Genomic DNA, 19,906 nt, shown 5'->3' with positions numbered 1-19,906 from the left:
ACATCATTCTTAAGAGATGAGAATGCCCATCATAGTGGCAGGGTTGTGCAACAGCTTAACCGGTACATGGGTTTAACTGAAACTCAAGGTATCATACAAAATAATGGCTTAGAGGATCTATTGACTTTCAAATAAGCAATGAATGATGTGGATAAAAACCAATGGATTAAAGTCATGGACCTTAAAAGAGAATCTATGTATTTCACTTCTAAATGAGTAAAACCCATTTGTTGCAAATGGATCTACAAGAGAAAACGAGACCAAGCTGGTAAGGTACAGATCTACAAAACAAGACTTGTGGCAAAAGGGTTTACCCAAAGAAAGGAGGTAGATTTGAAGGAAATCACAAATAGAGATCTCCATGAGCAGCGAAAATGGATCGTTCCAAATTCCATTCAGATTGAACACAACAATTACAGTCTAACCGGAAACAAACAGATTATACATATATAGAAATTACCGCATGCTACAATAAGATTCAAGGGATATAGTATGCGTACCTTTGAAGAACTATTCTTCAAGTATCTTTCGACCGATTTCCAGTGCATCCAAAACAGCACTCGAACACAATGAACAGAACACAGTCGTTTGACCCCCTCCTGTATGATCTTGGATTGAGGATGAGGTATTTTTTCATGCATAATCACAGCAAATTTCCACTTCAATTGTTGAATGAGCTGTTGGCTTTGAAGTTTCAGAGATTGCCTGCATATTTCTTAGTAATAAAGCACCTTCATTTCTCTGAGATGAAGTAATTTGACAAAGATTGAAAGCTGGAAAATTGGTTTCTGGTTCTTCTTCTTCCTCCTCTTCAAACCCACAAAAACACTTATCAAATTCACTCAAATTTGAGTTCCACCATTCAAATTCAAGGCTGAGAATAGTATAGAAGACCTCTTGGTAGTTCACGGACTGATTTTGAGCTAAATTGGAGTGAAAAGCAGCTTGGATTCGAAGATTTCATCACAAAAGGTATGTAATTGAAACCCACTTGTGATTTTCTGAAAATGCATGCTTTAAAACTCAAATTAAATGTTATTAGAGTGCTTATTGATTCTGTTTGCTTCTATTACATGCTTGTGTATTCCATCAATCTGATCTACACAAAGCTAGATCTCGAATAGGTTATCTGTTCACATGTGAAGGAACTGTTATATCATGGCGATTGGTGAAAAGATTATAATGGTCACTTCCTCAAATCATACTGAAATTTTTTTCAATTAACGAGGCTAGTCGAGAATGTATATGGCTAAGGTCAATAACTCAGCACATTCATAAAACATGTGACTTGTCTTCTAATAAAAATCTTCCAACAATATTATACGAAGACAACATAGCTTGCATAGCCCAAATCAAAGAAGGATATATTAAAGGAGATAGAACAAAGTATATTTCACCAAAGCTTTTCTACACTCATGATCTTGAAGTAAATGGCGACATCACTGTACAACAAATTTGTTCGAAGGATAACCTGGCAAACTTATTTACAAAGGCATTACCAACCGCAACTTTTGAAAAATTGGCACACAACATTGGAATGAGGAAACTCAAAGATCTTAAATGATGTTTTCGTGAAGGGAAGTAAATATATTGTATTCTTTTAGGAGTATGTATTATTGAAATATGTACTCTTCCTTCACTAGAGTTTTTTCTCATTGGGTTTTTCCTAGTAAGGTTCTTGTAAACCCCGAATTCTATATTTTCTATACAATTATGTTTAGCCATGAGGATATTATGTTAATTAAATGATAAGTGAAAATCTATTATTTAATCACAAGGAATTACGAATGAAGGAAAGAAAAAAAAAGAGATTAAAGAGATTTATTAATTGAATTTGGCCAAAAAGTACTATGTTACTATTGGGTGAGGTGGCAGTTTGATATTCATTCAAGGGAGGCGGCCAGAAGTATAAAAAGGAAGATGAACTTCAAAAGTTCGGTTTTGACAAATGACTCAGGCGAATTAAGTGATATCGGTATCATTTGAAATCTGAGAGAATCTAATTTTTGAGGTTGGTTTGTCGAAGAAATATTTCACAGAAAGAAGGATGAAAAGTAAAGAAATTACAGAAGGGCCAGGTTCTAATATTAATCAAGGCCAGAGGTGAAGATTAGAAGCTCTAGGCCAAATCACAAAGAGTTTAGGATTAATATTTTAAGGTAAGAAAGTTAACTTAATTCTAAACAGGTTTGTAGAAGGAAGTTTCTTAAAAAGAGTTCTTTATTTTGAGTTATGAATTTTTGAAATTGAAACAGGAATTCAGTGCATAAACAAGCAGCTGCTTGAGAATATCAAGCAAGCAGCTCACCATAGAGACCAAGAGCGAGATAAAGAAGATGTGAATCTTGCTCAGGATGATAATCTCGCTAGTTTTTGTGCTGAATCTCGCTCAAGAAGAATCTCACTGAATTTTTTTACTGAATCTCACTAGTGTTGATATAAATCTCGCTAGTATTGGTAAGTCTCGCTATGATGAAGTCTTGTTAGTGAAATGCTTGAGGATCTCGCTCATGGAGAAGGTCTCACTCATGATGACAGTCTCGTTAGCAATGATAATCTTGTTGAACAAGGTTTTCACTAGTAAACAAACTACTTGAAGCATTTTGAAGGGAATTCTAAGGAATCTAACCAGGAATTATGTCGTTTCAGGCCAAGAGGAGCTAGGAGAAGCTTACAAACCATTAAGAACCATGACGAGTTGTGAGTGACTAAAAAGAACTTAATGTTTTCAATGTTTGTGTATAAAAGACTATGCAATTTCAGTAATGTTGATGACAAGTTTATACATTCTCAAGCAACAAATGTTTTATAAATTGCATAGCATTTCTTCTCCAACTTGTATATGTTTTATCGAATGCCAAGGTATAATGTAAATTCATTACAAAAGTTAAGTTTCTATGATGAAGCATGCATTTCTATAGAAAGGCTATAATAGAATGATTCTTATTGTAAATCTTTTACTATTAAAGCTTGATTTGATGCTAGAAAAGAACCCAGTACTGAAAGACATGGAGAAGGTATCTGGGTAATAATAGCTAATGTGTTGACGGTACTTAGAAAAATCCACGTGCACGTAGGTAGTTCTGAATGAGAGGCCGAAGTATGGGTCTCCTAAGCCATATACCAGCAAAGAGAGGCCGAAATATGGATCTCTTGGCCGAATACAGACGTTGGGAACTAGAGCGATGTATGCTCGTTTTCAACTAAGGTTTAATAATGTTTAAGGATGTTTATTGATATTTAACGATTTTTCTTCTCTAAAGCTTGATGTTATGACCACGTTTATGTATTTAAAGAAAGTTGCTTGAAATGTTTCTCAATATGTTTACATGTTTATAATAATGTAAAGCATGGCATAATATAATTTTTATAGTCACTCACTGGGCAACTAGCTCACAGTTTTCCTATGTTTTCTTTTCCCAAGTAGCGGTCAGATTCCTCAAGGTTGATCCTACTGCTGCTTGCCATTGAAAAGGCCCAGCTAGTTTAAAAAGAACTTAGGTTGATGGTCTATATCTATGTACACATGCTTTGAGGAGGATCGGGGCTTTGTTAGAGAAGTTTTGGTCCAACTGTAAATATTTTACCTATAGATATTATGTCATGACTGTTTGCATGTGATCAAGTAAAGTAGGTGGAGCCCTCTAGAGGCGAGCTACTTGTATACATTAATCATATTTAGTAGGTTGGCACTCAGGTTAGAGGGTTAAGGTGGTAAGTGCTAGCAACAGGACTAGTAATTGCTATCGTCACATCTTCTTCCAAGTTAAGAGGGTAATCTGGGAGGGGGTGTGACAGTTTTAACGAGGCATATTTCATATATAAATATAATCATCTAAGGAGGAGTATTATAAATATCATAAAAATAGATGTCCATTGCTTAGTGTCCTAAAAGTCATGTATCATTTTACATATTATCAATGTGTCTTATAATAATTCATGTTTGGTGTCCATGTACGTCTACGTCTTACTTACCACTTTGTTTATAAATAGTGGCATTTGGTGGATCTCAATATAATGCTTTTTTTTTAGCAATCCATTTCAAAATTCTATTAGTTTTCATATTATCCAATTTTATAATTTTAGTTATTAAATGATTTTAGTTATTTATTTTATATTATATTTTATTTATTTATTATTATTATATAAATATATTATTATATTATATTTTCTCCATTTCTGTGTTCTCGTCGTGATCCTCATTTTCACAGCAAATATTTCTTTTTTTACTTTTATGCATTTTCTATTTTTTTAATATAAAATTAAATGGTAAAATAATGTCAAAAATATTTTATTGGCTTACAACTTTATTTTCACATCAATTCTCTTTTTTTCCCCTCATTTTAACTAGAATATATCATAAAGTTTTTTATATTGCAATATTCAAAGTTAAAATCATTGGAAAATATAAATAATTAAAATTATTATTATCATCTTGTATTTCGTGGATATCATTTTTGCTAGTATTCTTAATTTCATTTGTGATTAATCCGTCATTTAAAATATTGATAATGCTATATCAATATGGATTTTTGAAAAAAGTTAAAACAAAAATATAAATTTTATAGCTATGTACATTAGATAAGGAAATTTCTTTTAAAAATAACTTGATTTTATATTTATAAAAGAATATATAAAACTAAATAAATCATAAAAACGTGTTTTTTTAGTTTAAAAAATAGAAAACCAATAACAGTATCGAAACATATATGGTTTTTGTTTTTTAAAAACCAAAAGAAAAATTTTCTGAAACAAAAAACCAATGGAGACTAAGATAATGTCGTGCATTCTCGGTGTATATAGAAACCACATGGTAGACAGGCATAGGATTAAGAAATATCAGATAATATGCATCTCGTGTAGCCATTATAATGCTTAAACTCGCCAAGGCCAAGGCTCTCACAAAGGGTCAAATAGTATTGTATTGCTAATGCAGGGCAATTAGAAATTACAATGGGTTAAATCAAGGTTCTGCGAGAGAAGCAATTTTAGGGAGAAATTTCCTCTGAGTTTTTCTATATCATTTATTGAGGCAAAACTTGCCATTTATATTCAAATATCTGTTAAGGTTGAACGACATAATTTTGGAGTGAGAAAATCAGGGGGAAAAAATATAAAGATTGTATAGATTGGACCAATCGTAAGATGGGAATAACAGCATAGATTTTAGAGTAGAAAGGATCAGGAGGTCTCATATTCAAATGGGTGTTGTAGGAGCAGATGTAATCGGGGTGGTATGGGTTTTGACCCAACACATTACAAATACAAAGGCTTATTTAGGAGAGGAGTTTAACTTGTTCACATGAGTAATACAGGTAAAGTTGTTCACTTTAAACTTATCGATAATCCCTAATACAAGGGGTGCAGGGGAAGTTGTTGGAGGTGGAGAGTGAAACAGAATGATGATCACATGTATGAAAAATGGCTGGAGATCTTACGGGTAAGTTGGATGTAGTCATCGGAGCAACCGAACGTCGGGGGATCGAACGTTTCTTCCTCTCCACCGTCATGGAGGGGCCGACGGTGGAAGATCATCAGCAGTGGGTGGGTGGGTGTTCCTCAAAATAGCATTATCAGCCTTCGTCTTATGCTCTCTCTCCATCACTCCACTGCAACTTAATCATAAATTATTTAGCCCTTTACAATTATTATTGCATATATATATATATATAATATAGTAATTTCGTTTTTTTTCATGGATTCAATTTTAAATATTTGACTTCTTGAAAGTATATGTCTAAATTGTGTCAATTTCAATTGTGTTCAGCATGTTTTTATTATTACAAAAGAAAATGATACAACATTTCTTCATTATAAAGAAACTTATGTTTTCACTTTTAAAATATTTTTATAAGTCACATTATGGGACTTTATTTGATAAAAAAAATTAAAAAAATATATGTATTTTAACAATAGATAAAATGTTCAGGGCCTTTAGAAATCGGCCATCAGATTTGTTTTTTCTTTTTTTTTTTTTCTTTAACGAAAAAAAAACTATAGAACTAGAACATGCCAATTAGAATAATATTTTTGTATTAAAAAATGGACAAAAAATGTACGTTTGAAAATAATTTGACATGATTTTTTTTTTGTTTTTTTAACAAAATAATAACAGACAAAAAGTTACACAAACTACTACTTATAAACTATGGAGATTGTTATAAAACAATAATATAATATATATATATATATACCTATTTAATATGTGAAAATATTTCGAATGGTAAAACTGTTAGAAAATATTTACGAGAAGCAAAATTTTAGAACTATAAAAAATAGACGTTGATAGATATTGATAAACTTCTATCGGTGTTTATCTATGTCACTGATAGTCTATCAATGTCTATCAGCGTTTATCATTGATAATTCCAAAATTTTGTTATGTTTTGAAAATATTTATAAGATATAGCAAAATTTTATAACCATCAAGATTAGACGTCGATAGATATTGATAGACTTCTGTCAGTGTTTATCTATGTCACTGATAGACACTAATAGAAGTCTATCAATGTCTATCAACGTTTATCATTGATAATTCCAAAATTTTATTATGTTTAGAAAATATTTTGGTTCATTTTTCCATATTTGAAAACGGCATTTTCATGAAAATTAGATTTTAATAGAGTGAGCTTACGTTTGATGTAGGCATCAGTAGTGGGGAATTGAACGATAGCGAAGAGACGGCATAATGAAAGTGATTTGACCTTGTGTAAGCTGGTTTTGGTAACATTCTCCGAATGCATGCACATTAAAGTCCTTACAACACCTACATTCAAGGGCTAAATTGCCATCATAAAACTGGTCACAAGCACTGCAATCAAAGGACTTCTGTGTCTTCAATACCCAACTCAGAGGATGAGGATGGCCGTCAAATTGAATTGACTTAAGAAAGGGAAAGTCCCCAAGAACACACCTTGGATGTGCTGCAAAACAACACGCCCGACAATAGTAGAACCACTCCCCTTTGTTCCTTTCTTCTTCACAAATATCACAATAATATTCTTCTTCACCATCAATTTCTTCTTCTTCTACACCATCAATTTCTTCTTCACCATCACTTTCTTCTTCTTCTTCACTATCACTTTCTTCTTCTTCACTTTCTTCTTCATCGTCACTTTCTTCTTCTTCTTCACTATCACTTTCTTCTTCTTCTTCACTTTCTTCTTCTTCACCATCAATAACAATGATGAGGCTCAATGGATGTTCATCAAATCTAGTTTTTACTTCAATTGGCAGATGTGCACATCGTAAGTCCAAGTAAAAGTCGCATTCCTCACATCCTACACTGTTTTTGTGCATTAAATTCTCTCCACAAGCTTTACACTTGTGTTTTACTTTTCTGTCATAATCAGACAAGGGATGATGGTGACTTGAATGTGTAAATGGGAATGTGATTGTAGTAGCACATCGAATGTCAATTACATAGTGACATTCTTCACAATGGTAAGCAAAACCATGACAATATTGAAGACAAACGGCACATGAGAATACAAAATCTGGGGTATACACCATACTCAATTTGTGCTCATGGAGGAAGGTATTGTCGTATAGGGTCGGCAATGATGCGCACTCTGGGTGCAAATAGAAGCCACATGGTTGACAAGAATAGAATTGAGACAGATGCGTTGATATGCATTGCATACACGCTTCACAAAGTTTATATTCACGACCAGGGCAAGACTGGAGAGGCTGTGGCTCACAAAGGGTCAACATATGTTGCTTATGGCTAAAATGTGAGATTATATTTTTATGAACATTATCAGATGATGTTTGAGTAGAGGAGTGACGATGAAGATGTTGGGACATTTGACGAATTGCACATTTTTTATGGGCAAGTTGATGGCAGATTGTACAAAACCAAGGGAATTCATTGGTGGCATGTTTGTGACAGAGTTGGCAATCGTAATCACGAAGCTTCCTAAGAAGAATCTGGAAGTCGTGTTGGTGTTTGAATGAGGAAACACAATTTACGTGAAGATTCATGGACTTCCAGCAGGTTGGGCAAGAGTAGAAAAAGTTAGTGCATTCATTTTTACAATCAACGCAAAGGGTGTTGGACTTCCAAGGCATAGCAAAGAGAAACAATGGATGACGATGGAGATCAGGATTCAGGATTTGGCGAGGCAGCTCAGCACATTGTGGATGAAAGGTGTAGGAATTACAGTAAGGTTGAGATTGAGGGCAAAAGTAGTAGGTAGAAGATGATTTGATAGGGCCATGGCAGACAATACAAACAGGAATTGTTGTAGTTTTCCTATCTGGATGTGTGGGAAGGTGACGGGCCAATTGATGGGGATGACAGAAATGTAGAAATAAGTTACCACCATCTGCGGTTGTGGTGTTTAGTAAACTGTTGGCCTTCGGGTCGAGGGTGAGGGCGATGGCGCATTGTAAGTCGAGTTTTATATCGAATTTTCGGAAGGAGCAAACGTAAGAGAAGTCGTATGGTTTTTGGGAACAGCAGTTGCAGGGGAAGTTGTTGGAAGTGGTGAGGGAAAAGACAGCAGGGGCAGACTTGGTATAGAAGGGGTTGTGGATCGTAGGAGGAAGTTTGATGCATGATTGATGGACATAGAAGTTGCAATCGTCCCGCGAGCACCCGAACACTGGTGGACGGAATAATTCATTGCATATACAGCACAAAATGGCTGCTTCTTCTCCACCTCCAAGATTCTTGGGTCTACCCTGTCGGTAGAAGATGAGTGGGTGTGGGTGTGGGTTTGTCATGAAATCATACTCCTTACGCACCGTCCCCATCACTCACCTACCAATTTCATCACAATTAATCACCCTTCATTTGGGCTGATTTAGAGAGAGAGAGAGTGATTATAACAAAAATTTAATTTATTGGCTTTTAAATTCTTCTAAAAGCATATACAATATTTAAGAAATTAAATTTTATTTTATATATCTACTTTAAACAATTATTTAGCAATTATTTTAAAAGCAATAGCAATCCCAAATGGAGTCTAACTTGGTTTACAAATCAAATGTAATTCTTCATAACTTTTTTTTATCTTATTTTTAATTTTTTTTCTAATAAATTCAAGTGTTTAGGCCCCATTTCGTAACCATTTCATTTTTTGTTTTGGGTTTTTGAAATTTAATCCAATTTTCTCCCTATTTTTTAGAATGATTGCTTATTTTTTAAGTATAATTGTTAAATTCTTAGTCAAATTCCAAAAACAATAATTAAATTCTTTTTTAGGTTTTCAAAATTTGGCTTGTCTTTTAAACTGTTGGTAAAAAGTAAATAATAAAGGAAAAAATTTGAAGGTAAAAAGCTTAATTTTCAAAAATAAAAACCAAATGGTTACCAAATGGAGTCTTACTTTTTCTTTTTCTTTTTTCTTTTTAAAACAATCCCAATTTTCAAATTTTAAAAACTATGACTATGATTCTATTGATAATAATTTAAATTTTAACTTATAAACACTACTTTCACATTTCTTTTGATTTCTTTGTTTAGTTATTTATTTTTACGTGTGTTTCCAAAAATCAAGTGATTTTTTTTTTATTTCTTTATTAAAAAAATCGTTTTTAAAAACTTATTTTAGTTTTTGAAGTTTGACTAAGATATCGAATGTTAGACTGAAAACCATGAAATTGTAAGAAAACCAGTATAATTCTCAAAAACTATAGATAAGAAGAAACAAATAATTATCACCACTAACACCATAAAGATGGACGACAAGCCAAATTTTATTCTGTTTTGCAGGAGACCAAGTCACCGCTTGCACTCAAGGCTCACGAGAAACTGATCAACACATCTCTGTCACATTGCGCCCGTGAATCAACAATGAAGAGACGATTACCACAATGACGGCGCAATGCTACAGTCGATCCTGAGCTGTATTTCAACCACATGCGGTAATAAAAACAACACCACATGCAAACCCATGATCGAAAGATGCAGCTGAGCAACACAAAAGCGGAGGATTGAGACACGTGTACAACTAACGATTGTGCAGAATTGACGGTCTGATTGCATAATAAAAGGAATAATATCCCTCCATCTTCGGAATTACCATAACAATCAGTGGGGACCACAAGGCCAAAGTCAAAGACCTGCACCTATAAATACCCCATAGATTTCAAAGAAAACTTATGCTACTTGATACGGGGCTAAATGCTGCTAAATTGTTGAGAGAAAAGGCTGAGCTGAGTGCTTAAGTGAAGAAATTCGGGAAGAAGACGAGATAAGGCCGAGAGGTGAATCTCAGATCTAACCTGCCAAACACCTGATTGGAAGCTTTGTACAAAGATCCCTGCTACCGATGGAGCAAGCCTGAGAGAGAAACTCTTCCTACCATCAAACCCATCCTATCTGTTCTATCTCTTTCATCATTGTATTTCACTTTCTCTTTATCTCTTCATTCACACACCATGTATCAAACGCTTAATAAACATATTAAATGTTTTGATAGCTTTCATTTACCATTCTCTGTCTATTTCCGTTCACCCGTTAATCACTTTCTTCATGATGTTTTCTTAATTCCCTGATAAGCAATATGAATTAACCAAGTACTTAATCTGTGTTAAAGATATAAAATGCATTTAGCTAAGGCATGCTAGACAGCATCTTCATCTGTGAGAGCAGAAGTAAAGATACCATTCTGATCTATCGAGAGAAGGTCAGAAGAATGTGTTAACTAAAGCGAGTAGTACTTCCAGACATGGAAGCAACCTTGTGTTCATTACGTTAATCTTTATTTCACCACAGACATGTGGGAGCGCGGCCGATCACTGAAAGGTGTACGCCAAGAGAAGAGCGAAATAGTATTTGTAGCTTCAATCTAATTAAGAACTTGCGTTGTTTATATTAATTGTATTTCTCTTTCTATTCTGTTCATAAGACTTTCCGCCGCCTTCCACGTTCTTTGCATAACTTTCACAGCCAACTTGAGCCCAGCATCTTGTAACATGAAGCCTGTATCTTGTATCATCTAGCTTGGGTTTATTGTATTTTTATGTTATGATCGCATCTTTTACCGCTTTACTTTATTTTATCGCAATTTCTATACCTGTACAAACACGTTTTTAAAGATTGAAAACTTGGTCGCATATATCATGAATATACCACAATAACCTAAAACAGTCCCTGTGTTCGACCTCGGATCACACCGAGAAACTTGCGGTGGAATTACACTTGGTTCCATCGTAAGGAAACTTGTGACAACGCATGGCATACTACGTGAACATCCATAATAAACGCATATCTAGAAGTAGTATCGCGTCGTTTTGAGCATAGAACATCATACATCCCAATGTTAGCGTATAATGTCGACAATGTATAGCCTAAATACTTGGTTTTGTCACAATGGTTGTTGAATACGTTGTTTCCAATGTGTTCGATGGAATGTCTAGCCAAGATCTTTAAGAGGCAATAGTACTTGTGTGTTTGATGGCTATCCTAGGATGCACTAGTTATTGAATTTTGAGAAATTTTGGTTAATTGAGTAAGCTATCTTAACAATTAATCTATGAAATTGAATCCTATAACCTAATGCGCATGTTTTCTATTCTGTATGGCCGCTATCGAACCTAATAGAAGTAGGATCATGTAGGTTGATTAGGGTTTGGTCTATCCAACCTTAATCAATGAATAGGACGCTCTCTCGACTAGGTTATTGCTAGTTGTCGGCCTTTGTAGAAGCTAGCTTGATCGAGTTGAGTGAGTAGTTACGAGCATAATCCGGTTGTTAATAAACTTTTAGAATTCCATGATATGAATTGCATTGAACGTCTAATTTGAATTAGAAGCAAGATAATTCCTTACTTGTTTACATTCATCTTTTATATTTTGATTTGTAGTACTTTTTGTTTAACTTTATCAATCCCTCATTTTATTGCTTTAATAGTCAAGGTTAGTTAAGAAAGGATAAAAATTAAAACTTTCCCTATGGATCGACCTCGTACTTCCACTTTAACTACGAGTTAGTTAGGTTGTTGTTCGAGCTTTATAAATATTATTTGTTTCGGGTTAGGTAGAACTAACGACACCTACTTAGCAATCGAACAAAATGGCATCGTTGCCGGGGAAGGTCAAGCCATTTAATTTTTTCTTAGCTAACTTGACTAGCAAACTTTAAAACACCAAAAATATTTTCTTTTCTTTGTGTCTACTTGTTTTAATATGACGGACATGAACAATTATTTCACATTTCAAGCAATGTATGCGGCCCATCAAAGAGAACAAGAAGTAAGAGAATTTAATGAGCTTAAAAGTGAAATAAATGAACTAATCTCTCTTGTTCAAGTTTTGGTTACTGAACACACACAGGATTCGTGTGGTCCTGAGCACGAATGCTATGCTCCTTGGGAGATGCCTAACCAAACCCCGTCATCGATGTCGTATCCTTCAACCAATTTAGGTCATTCTTTGAAAAATTTAGTTGATGAACTTTCTGACTACTCTTGTGAGTTTGTGCAGGAACATTCTAATTTTTCTCAAGCACCATCAAGTTTTCAGCAGGATAGCTTCTATTTCGAACATGAGGCTAGAATCGACTTTCAGAATCTGTGTGACCTTGTTGCCCAATTTACCGATTCGGTTAGGAGAATCGATGAGCCTTGGGAAGATGCATCTTCTGAAGATACTAAATTAAATGGTGGAGGAATTCCCATCGACAATCAAGTAAAACCGCCGATTCTTCGAAATTCCTACCAAGGTAAGACATTGGATTTAATAATGTGTGAACTTGCTAATGGCTTTTCTGATTGTGAGCAAGATTCAATTGAGTTTCACGTGGAGACTCAAATCCCCTGTATCGGTTGAGGTCCATCAAACACCTAAGCTTGCACACTCCATGCTTACGTTGGAGAACCATTTAAAGCCTTCCATCGTCTATGGCACTAAAGCTGATTTAATTGAGGAGTTTTATCGGAGCGATGAGGAAGATGAAGGTTATTTCATGCCATATTCAGAACAAGTAAGTAGAGATAAGTATGAGCCCGTACACACCTTAAGGAATCTCAGGTAAAACAGTTAGAGGCTTCCAAGTCTAGAACAATTCTTACTCCTGAAATTTTTTGCATCTTTGATTACTGCTTGTTTTTTCCTTACGAGTCAGAGTCAGTTGTTGAGCTTCTCTTTCTTTTGACTAATTTGAGTCTTTTAATCCTTTCTTTTTCCCTTTTTTACCAAATATTAGAAAATCCAAATTCTACCTGATTGGTTCTCGAAAGAGGATGAGCTCTCTTATAGCCCTACCAAGCTATCTAGGTTCCTCCAAGAGAGGACCGGAGAAGTATGAAAATTTTTATGTACCTTGAAAGGCATAAAAGATGGATTGCGTCAAGCAATCGACGTTAAAAATTTACCCTTCGTGGAGGTGGCCTGGCATAAAAAATAAAACAAAATTTTCAGTTTTCTTTTAATAAATAATTTCCTTTTCTAAGTTTTTCATTTTTAGATTTAATTTGTTTAGAATTAGTTTTGATTTTTAGAGTAAACTCTATAAGTTTTTAGTCTTAGTTTTGATTACTGAAAAAAAAAATCAAGGTACAGCGTTGCAATGCTGGGTAGCCAGCATCATACGCTGCGAAGTAGAATTGTGTTTAAAATGCAGATTTGCCATTTTTAAGAAGCAATTCTCTTTTTCATCACATTTTCTCTCAATTTTTCTTCCCACCTTTCACCGATTCTTCATCCCCACTTCAAATCCAAGTTATTTTGCTTCCAAACTCTTCAAAGATTTCTACCTTGAAAATTTTTGGGTTTTTACCAAAACTCCATTCCAGGGCTTTCTTTTCTTTTCCTCTCAAAGCAAGGGATTAAACACCCAAGGTAATGCATTTTCTTTTCTTTTAACTCTTTTATGATTATCTTGAATGTGAGTTGAGTTGTGCTTGATAGAAATTTGAATTTTGTTGGTGAGAAATTTGAATTTTTGCTTGAAAAGAATGCTTTTTCTTTTGAATTGTTGAGTGTTGCATAGTTAGCAATAATATGTTTGGGAATTTTTCTACTTGCAGGTTTATAATTTGATTAGAGGTGTGAGAATATTTTGTTTGAAAGTCTTTTAGAAGAGGGAATTAGGATTTTTCTTAGGTTTTAGCCCCTATTCTATTATTTTTCTTAGAAAACTTTTCCATGGGTCCTAAGCCTAAGAAAAGAAAAAATGTTGCCAGTTCAAGTGGTAGGAATTCTCCTCCATGTCTCGAGTCTAATATGCCTAGGTTTGTTTCTGAGGAAGCTGAGAGTAAATACCATAAAGTGGTAGCTCTTAGGAACCTAGTGCCAAAGCGAGCTTTAACTTTAGAACAAAATTTCTATCCCCAAATCACTTCCGAAATATGGGAGAGATGATGGGAAGCCTTAGCAGACCCTAGTGATGCTATTGTTCCTTTGGTTAGAGAATTCTACGCCAATATAGACCTTGATAGAGATGTATCTTTAGTAAGAGGTGTTAGAATCTCTTTCCCTTCCTCTAGAATAAATGAATCCTTTGGCCTAGCTTAGTTTGGTGATGAGTATAGTTGGTTTCTATCTTAACCACTGGACAAACAGGAGATTATTGAAGCCCTCTGTGGGCAAGGTGCTTAATGGACACGTTCAGGTGGAGTTGCAGTAAGGTTTAGATATATGGACATGTCTATAGTAGGTCAAATCTGACATGCTTTTGTACGTTCCAGATTGATGCTTGTCCTTAGATTGACCGATGTAACTCGAGATAGGGCCATAACTTCTTTATTGTCTCATTCAGGGTATGTCCATTAACACAATGAGAGTAATTCATGCTTCTATAAGACGATGTGGACGTTGTTCTACAACGGGTAGCCTTGTACACCCTAGCTTAATAACCTTGTTGTGTCAAAGGTTCGGAATAGAAATACCTAGAAATAGGGAGCGTATGGGGCGTAAAGCTCCAATTTCTAAGACTACCAACTCAACCTTCTGAGGCCATGAAGTTAAGGTCCACGAACAACAAGAAGAAGAGCTAGGTGAGGAAGATCAGAATTAGGAGAAGAACCACTTAGGGTAGAACTTCTCGATCATCCTCATGAACAAACCACTAGTGGTGAAACCTTAGGTGAGCAAGCACTTAGAACTGCCACTGAAGCCTTAAGGGTGTGCCGTGAAACCGCTCGCCAAATTAGGCGTATGAAAAGAATGGTCAATTTCATGTATGAAAGAGACCGTCTTTACTACGCTAGTATAGGTTTTCAATACGATCTTCAGCGAGAGCTCGACTCATCCGACTCGGACTGATTTGGCATCACACATGTTTTCCCGGTATCCTCTTCCATTTTTGCCCTATATTTTATCTTTCGTTTTTCATTTTTACTTTTTATTTGCTTTTTATACTAACTTCCTTCGTTTTTTGTAGCTTTTCTTTTTCTTTCTTTTTCTTTTTCTTTTCTCTTTTGTAGAAATAAACAAGAAAGAAAGAAAAAACAAAAACAAAGAAGCAGGAAAAATGTCTACCACCACCCATTGCGCGAAACCAGGGGAGTTCTTCTGTTCCCTTTTCATTGTCTTTATGCTTAATTCTTAGTTTTAAACATTGAGGACAATGTTTAATTTTTAAGTTGGGGGTGAGGAACATTGCATGTTTTTTACATTTATTAGGGTTGTAAAAATGAGCCATGTTGAAAAATTTTGCTTTGTGATATCTTTGCATGTATGGAACCCTTGAGAACCTGAGTTTAGGTTATGTGGTTTTTTTTTTTTTTTTTTTTTTTTGTGATCTTGATGATATATATCTAGATTAGGCTCTATTACATCATTATGCCATTCTTTTTATTCTAAAAAAAAAATACAATATCATCGTCTTGGTATCATTTATCTTATATGTCTCATTTTTGCTTTCTAAATATGTCCATTGATTCAAAAATATCATTCACTCTGTTTGTCTTGATCATTTGCTTTTCTCAATCTTTTGATTCTTATCAATGAACTTTGATGACACATTCTCTCAAGCAATGATACAAATCAATTTTAAACTTCTTAAAATTTTTTCTTACAAGTTTTGAAACTCATTTTTCTTTTCCTTTTAACTTCATAAAACATTGACTACTTGGTTATTTAGAATCTCAAGAAATGTCATATCTACTTGATTTTCTTTGTCACCTCAATAGGAAAACCTTTGGTCTAAGAACAACCATCTTGTTTTAGAAGCAAGTCTAGACATAGAGGAATAAAAAGGGCCTAGTGAATAAAGATTGCTAGCAAAAAAAAAAAAAAAAAAAAATACAGACAAGCTTGCTAATTTACATAACAAAATAACATAACTTTCACTAACGTATGTCTACCTCCATCATGTTTCTGTGAGGACTCGTGAGAAAAGAGCAATAGGTTCCCAGTGGTGTGAGTGTGAAAACTATCTCTCTAAGTAAAAGAAATGTCAATTTCAATTTATGTGTGTGAGTCTAAAAGGCACCCTTGTATTAGAATTGCCTCTATCCAATGCAAGTTAGTTTTAGCCTTTAAATAAACTAAAACTGAGTAGTCTTTTCTTTTATGGCTTTACAAGAAAAAGACGTTTTCTTTTCAAAAATAGGCTTCAATTCTTTTTTAGAAAAATTTTAAAGGTTTAATTGCTCATTTGTATAATTTGTTTACTTTTGATTGTTGAGAAGAGAGATATGAATCAAATTTTTGGGCAAACCACATGAACATACTAAACATTTTTGAATGAGTTCTCTGAATGAATGCACATTTGATATTCATGTTTTTGCTTGAATTTATGCATATTTCTAGTTTAGGCTTGCTCAGGACAACCAAGAGCTAAGTTGGGGGTGTTTTGTTAGGTTTTTAAATGATGCATATTTTCTATGTTAATTCTCTAAAATTGAGTTGATTATTTGTTTTAAATGCTTATTTTGTAGGTAAAACTGTCCCCCAGACATTTAGGAGTCATTAAGAGAAGATTGGGCCAAAAAGAATCCAAAAGAGCCAAGAAATTCAACAATTTGAAGAGAATCAAGTAAATAACCAAAATGCCATCGAGAATGTGGCATCATGACCCTAAGAGAGGCGTTACGCAACGATTGAAGGCAGAATGTTCAATCTCGCTGCAAAACAGGGCAACGTTGCAACACTCCGGACTTTGACGCGCATCACCTCGCGCGTGCCTTACATTGACAAGCGTTGAGGGGGTTTAGCATTGCAACACTATCTCAGCATCGTGACGCTAGCCTACGTACTATAAAAGATTTTTCTTTCATTTTTGCAGAGAGGAGGAAAAATCATGGAGTCTGGAATCTCTCTCCAAGTTGTTTAACTTCTTTGGTAATTCTTGCTCCAATTAGGTTAGATTTTATATTTTTGTTGAATTGTAAATAAATCCCTGTAATTCTTCATACAGGCCCTTATTGTTAAGATAAGCTCGCTCTAACGATAAAGTAAAACTTTTACCACTACACAAATATACTAAATTTGCGAATAGACGTTGTCTCTTAGAGAGACGATCGACTTTGATTAATAAAGACAAGTTCTGCCTTCAAGAGACGACCTTGGTTTGAAAATTGGATTTTGAAAAATATCTATCTCCTCAATTTGGAGCTTATATTGATTTATAATAAGTTTTAAAATTTGCAATATTAAAACTAAAAAATTAAGAATTTAAAAAAAAAAAATCAAATTTTCAGCATGGAATGTTTTTCTTTTTAATTTCAAGACTCATTTTTAATTGAAATTTATAAATTCATGGTAATTTATTTGTAATTTCAAAATTCTCATTATTGTTCCATTCTAACTTATGATTTGTCAGAGTGATTTGGAAATTATTAAAAATCAATTTGGTCAAAATCAAAATTGCTTTAAAACATAATCACTCAAAGTTAATTCAATGTATGATTTTATACCTCTAATCCCAATTTTTCATTGTATTAAAATTGATCTTAAATTAATATAAACATGTGTGGAGTAATTTAAAAATTGACAATGGTGGTTTTAATTAATTAACCATTTCAAACTCACTCCTAACATAAATTTGACAATTGATAATTTGTTCTTCACTTAATGATTTAATAGCGGCCTAGATATTAAAGTATGGAAGAGTTACCTAAACTTATCAACACAAAATCAACTGAAATAAACTCAACAAGTTAATGATAAGTTAATAGAACCATAACAATAGCTTATCAACCCAAGCAACATATTGTCTAAAAAATTAATAGCGTTGAGACCCGAGATTTGAATCTTCCACCCCAAATATTGTCAAAAAAACAAAACCAAAGCAATTAACGTTGTCAAAAGAAGAGAAACCACTAATAACAAGCTTTAAAAAAATTAAAATTAAAAAAAAATCAGCAACAATAAAATGTTTTGGACAAACAAGAAGCATCCTTCGTCATATTTACAACCAAAAGATGACAATTATAAATAATTAAGCCCACAAGCACAAAAACTTATCAACATAAATACAAGAAGTTAGTAAAACTTATGAACTTAATCAAAACCGTAACAATAACTTATCAACCCCAAACACTTAAACAAATTGGAAAACTAGCCCTAAAAGACGAACACAAATGTAGAAAAATTTTGGATTTTATAAACCCATCTTTCTCACAAAAACCATAGAGGAGAGAACCTCCATCCACACACAAATCCTAGAAGCAAAAGACCTCAATCCTTTTTTTCCTAAAAAAGAAAAAAGAACCAGAGACCACCCCAATTAACTTTTATTTTCCAACAAAAAAAATTCTCTACCAAGTCGAGAATCCAGCACACGAGAAAATCTCTAACTGAGTTAAAAGGTGCATTTAGTAGGACTTTGTTCCGATGATACACACCTCAAACAACAATAGAGTCTAGTAGTCTTCTTCATTCTTATTCTTCTTCATTAAGTTCTCTTAAAAAAGAAAGTAAAGTGTTACGATTTGCTCTATTTTATTTTTAACTTTTTTTTTTTTAACTTTACCTCTCTTCATCTCTATCATCTTATGATGTGTTCTTAGATCTCTAGCATACAAAGAAAAAAAAATTGATTCGAGGTAGTAAAAAGTAAAATGTAAGATTAAGAAGAAAAGGAGTTTATAAATACCTCTAGGTTGGGAGGACGATTTTGCTTTTGTTCTTTTAAATGCAACCAGCTAAGAATGAAGAAGAAGAGTTAACAAAAATAAGGAAGAGGGAAAAGAAAAATGGGAAGTTTGAAGAAGAAAAAAAAAACAAAGAGAGAGGAAAAAAAAGTTAAGTTTAAAAAAAATGATTGATTATGATAGCACCATCGGCCTCTTTCTTTTAATGTGTGTAGTCAAGTCATGTCGGAGGCATGCACATTGCGACGAATGGATGAGCTTTTCTTTTTATCTTTTAGTTTAAAATCTTATACTTAAAAAAATTATTTTAAATGGTAAAAAAAGTTGAAAATAGTTATAAGATATAGTAAAATTTTAGAATTATCAATAATAGATACTTATAGAAGTCTATCAACGTCTATTATTTATAATTCTAAAATTTTGATCTATTTTGTAAATATTTTGATTTTTTTTTATATATTTTAAAATAACTCTACTGAATCCTCATACTTTGAAACGCCCAATTATATTTTATATGCTTTCATTTCCTATTGTTTGATAACATTTTCTGATCATTACATCTATGTGCAATTATACATATTTTGTCTTATTTCTATATTTTCAATTTATTGTTATTTTTATTTTTTTATTTTTTTTTTTTTTTGTAAAAAATCTTTTTGTCGACGGAATCTAGAAATATGTAGATCTTTGAGTTTTTAAAATTCTTCTTTTTAGAAATCATTCTTTGAAATAATCTAGAAATATTTGGGGTCCTACTTTCTATAATTCTTGAAATGAGAAGTTAATGCATTGACAGTCTGAGATTAATTTTCAATATATTTTGTTAATTTTTTTAATATCCTTATAAATATTATGACTTATTTGTTTATTGTTTTAAGTATATTATTAAATTGCATAAGGTCAATGCAACTTTACA

At 33.4% G+C, this 19,906-nt stretch overlaps 1 protein-coding gene across 3 annotated transcripts; it reads right to left on the bottom strand.

Annotated features, from left to right (window-relative positions):
- Nucleotides 1-5,164: 5,164 nt before the first annotated feature.
- LOC120085191 (uncharacterized) lies at nt 5,165-19,171 on the bottom strand. 3 transcript variants are annotated; one of them, XM_090317942.1, is made up of 4 exons: nt 18,993-19,162; nt 13,271-13,339; nt 6,635-8,764; nt 5,165-5,609 (listed from the first exon to the last, which is right to left on the bottom strand). In XM_090317942.1, the coding sequence occupies exon 3, from the start codon at nt 8,755-8,757 to the stop codon at nt 6,649-6,651; it is 2,109 nt and encodes a 702-aa protein (XP_090174068.1). In that variant the 5' UTR covers nt 8,758-8,764; nt 13,271-13,339; nt 18,993-19,162; the 3' UTR covers nt 5,165-5,609; nt 6,635-6,648. The 3 variants fall into 3 exon arrangements, with proteins under 3 accessions (XP_090174068.1, XP_038897006.1, XP_038897007.1); XM_039041078.2 differs by lacking the exon at nt 13,271-13,339 and having other exon boundaries at nt 18,993-19,171; XM_039041079.2 differs by lacking the exon at nt 13,271-13,339 and having other exon boundaries at nt 6,635-8,802.
- Nucleotides 19,172-19,906: the final 735 nt, after the last annotated feature.

The sequence above is a fragment of the Benincasa hispida genome, chromosome 9 (genome assembly GCF_027475165.1).
Source record: "Benincasa hispida cultivar pf3 chromosome 9, pf3_genome.v1.1, whole genome shotgun sequence".
Lineage (NCBI taxonomy): Eukaryota > Viridiplantae > Streptophyta > Magnoliopsida > Cucurbitales > Cucurbitaceae > Benincasa > Benincasa hispida.
The sequence above is the reverse complement of the archived record's forward strand: the minus strand, read 5'-3'. Positions and strand labels throughout refer to the sequence as shown.

What these genes read in the sequence shown, in the direction of transcription:
- LOC120085191 (XM_039041078.2), bottom strand. Translation starts at nt 8,757, where the DNA reads ATGGGGACGGTGCGTAAGGAGTATGATTTCATGACAAACCCACACCCA.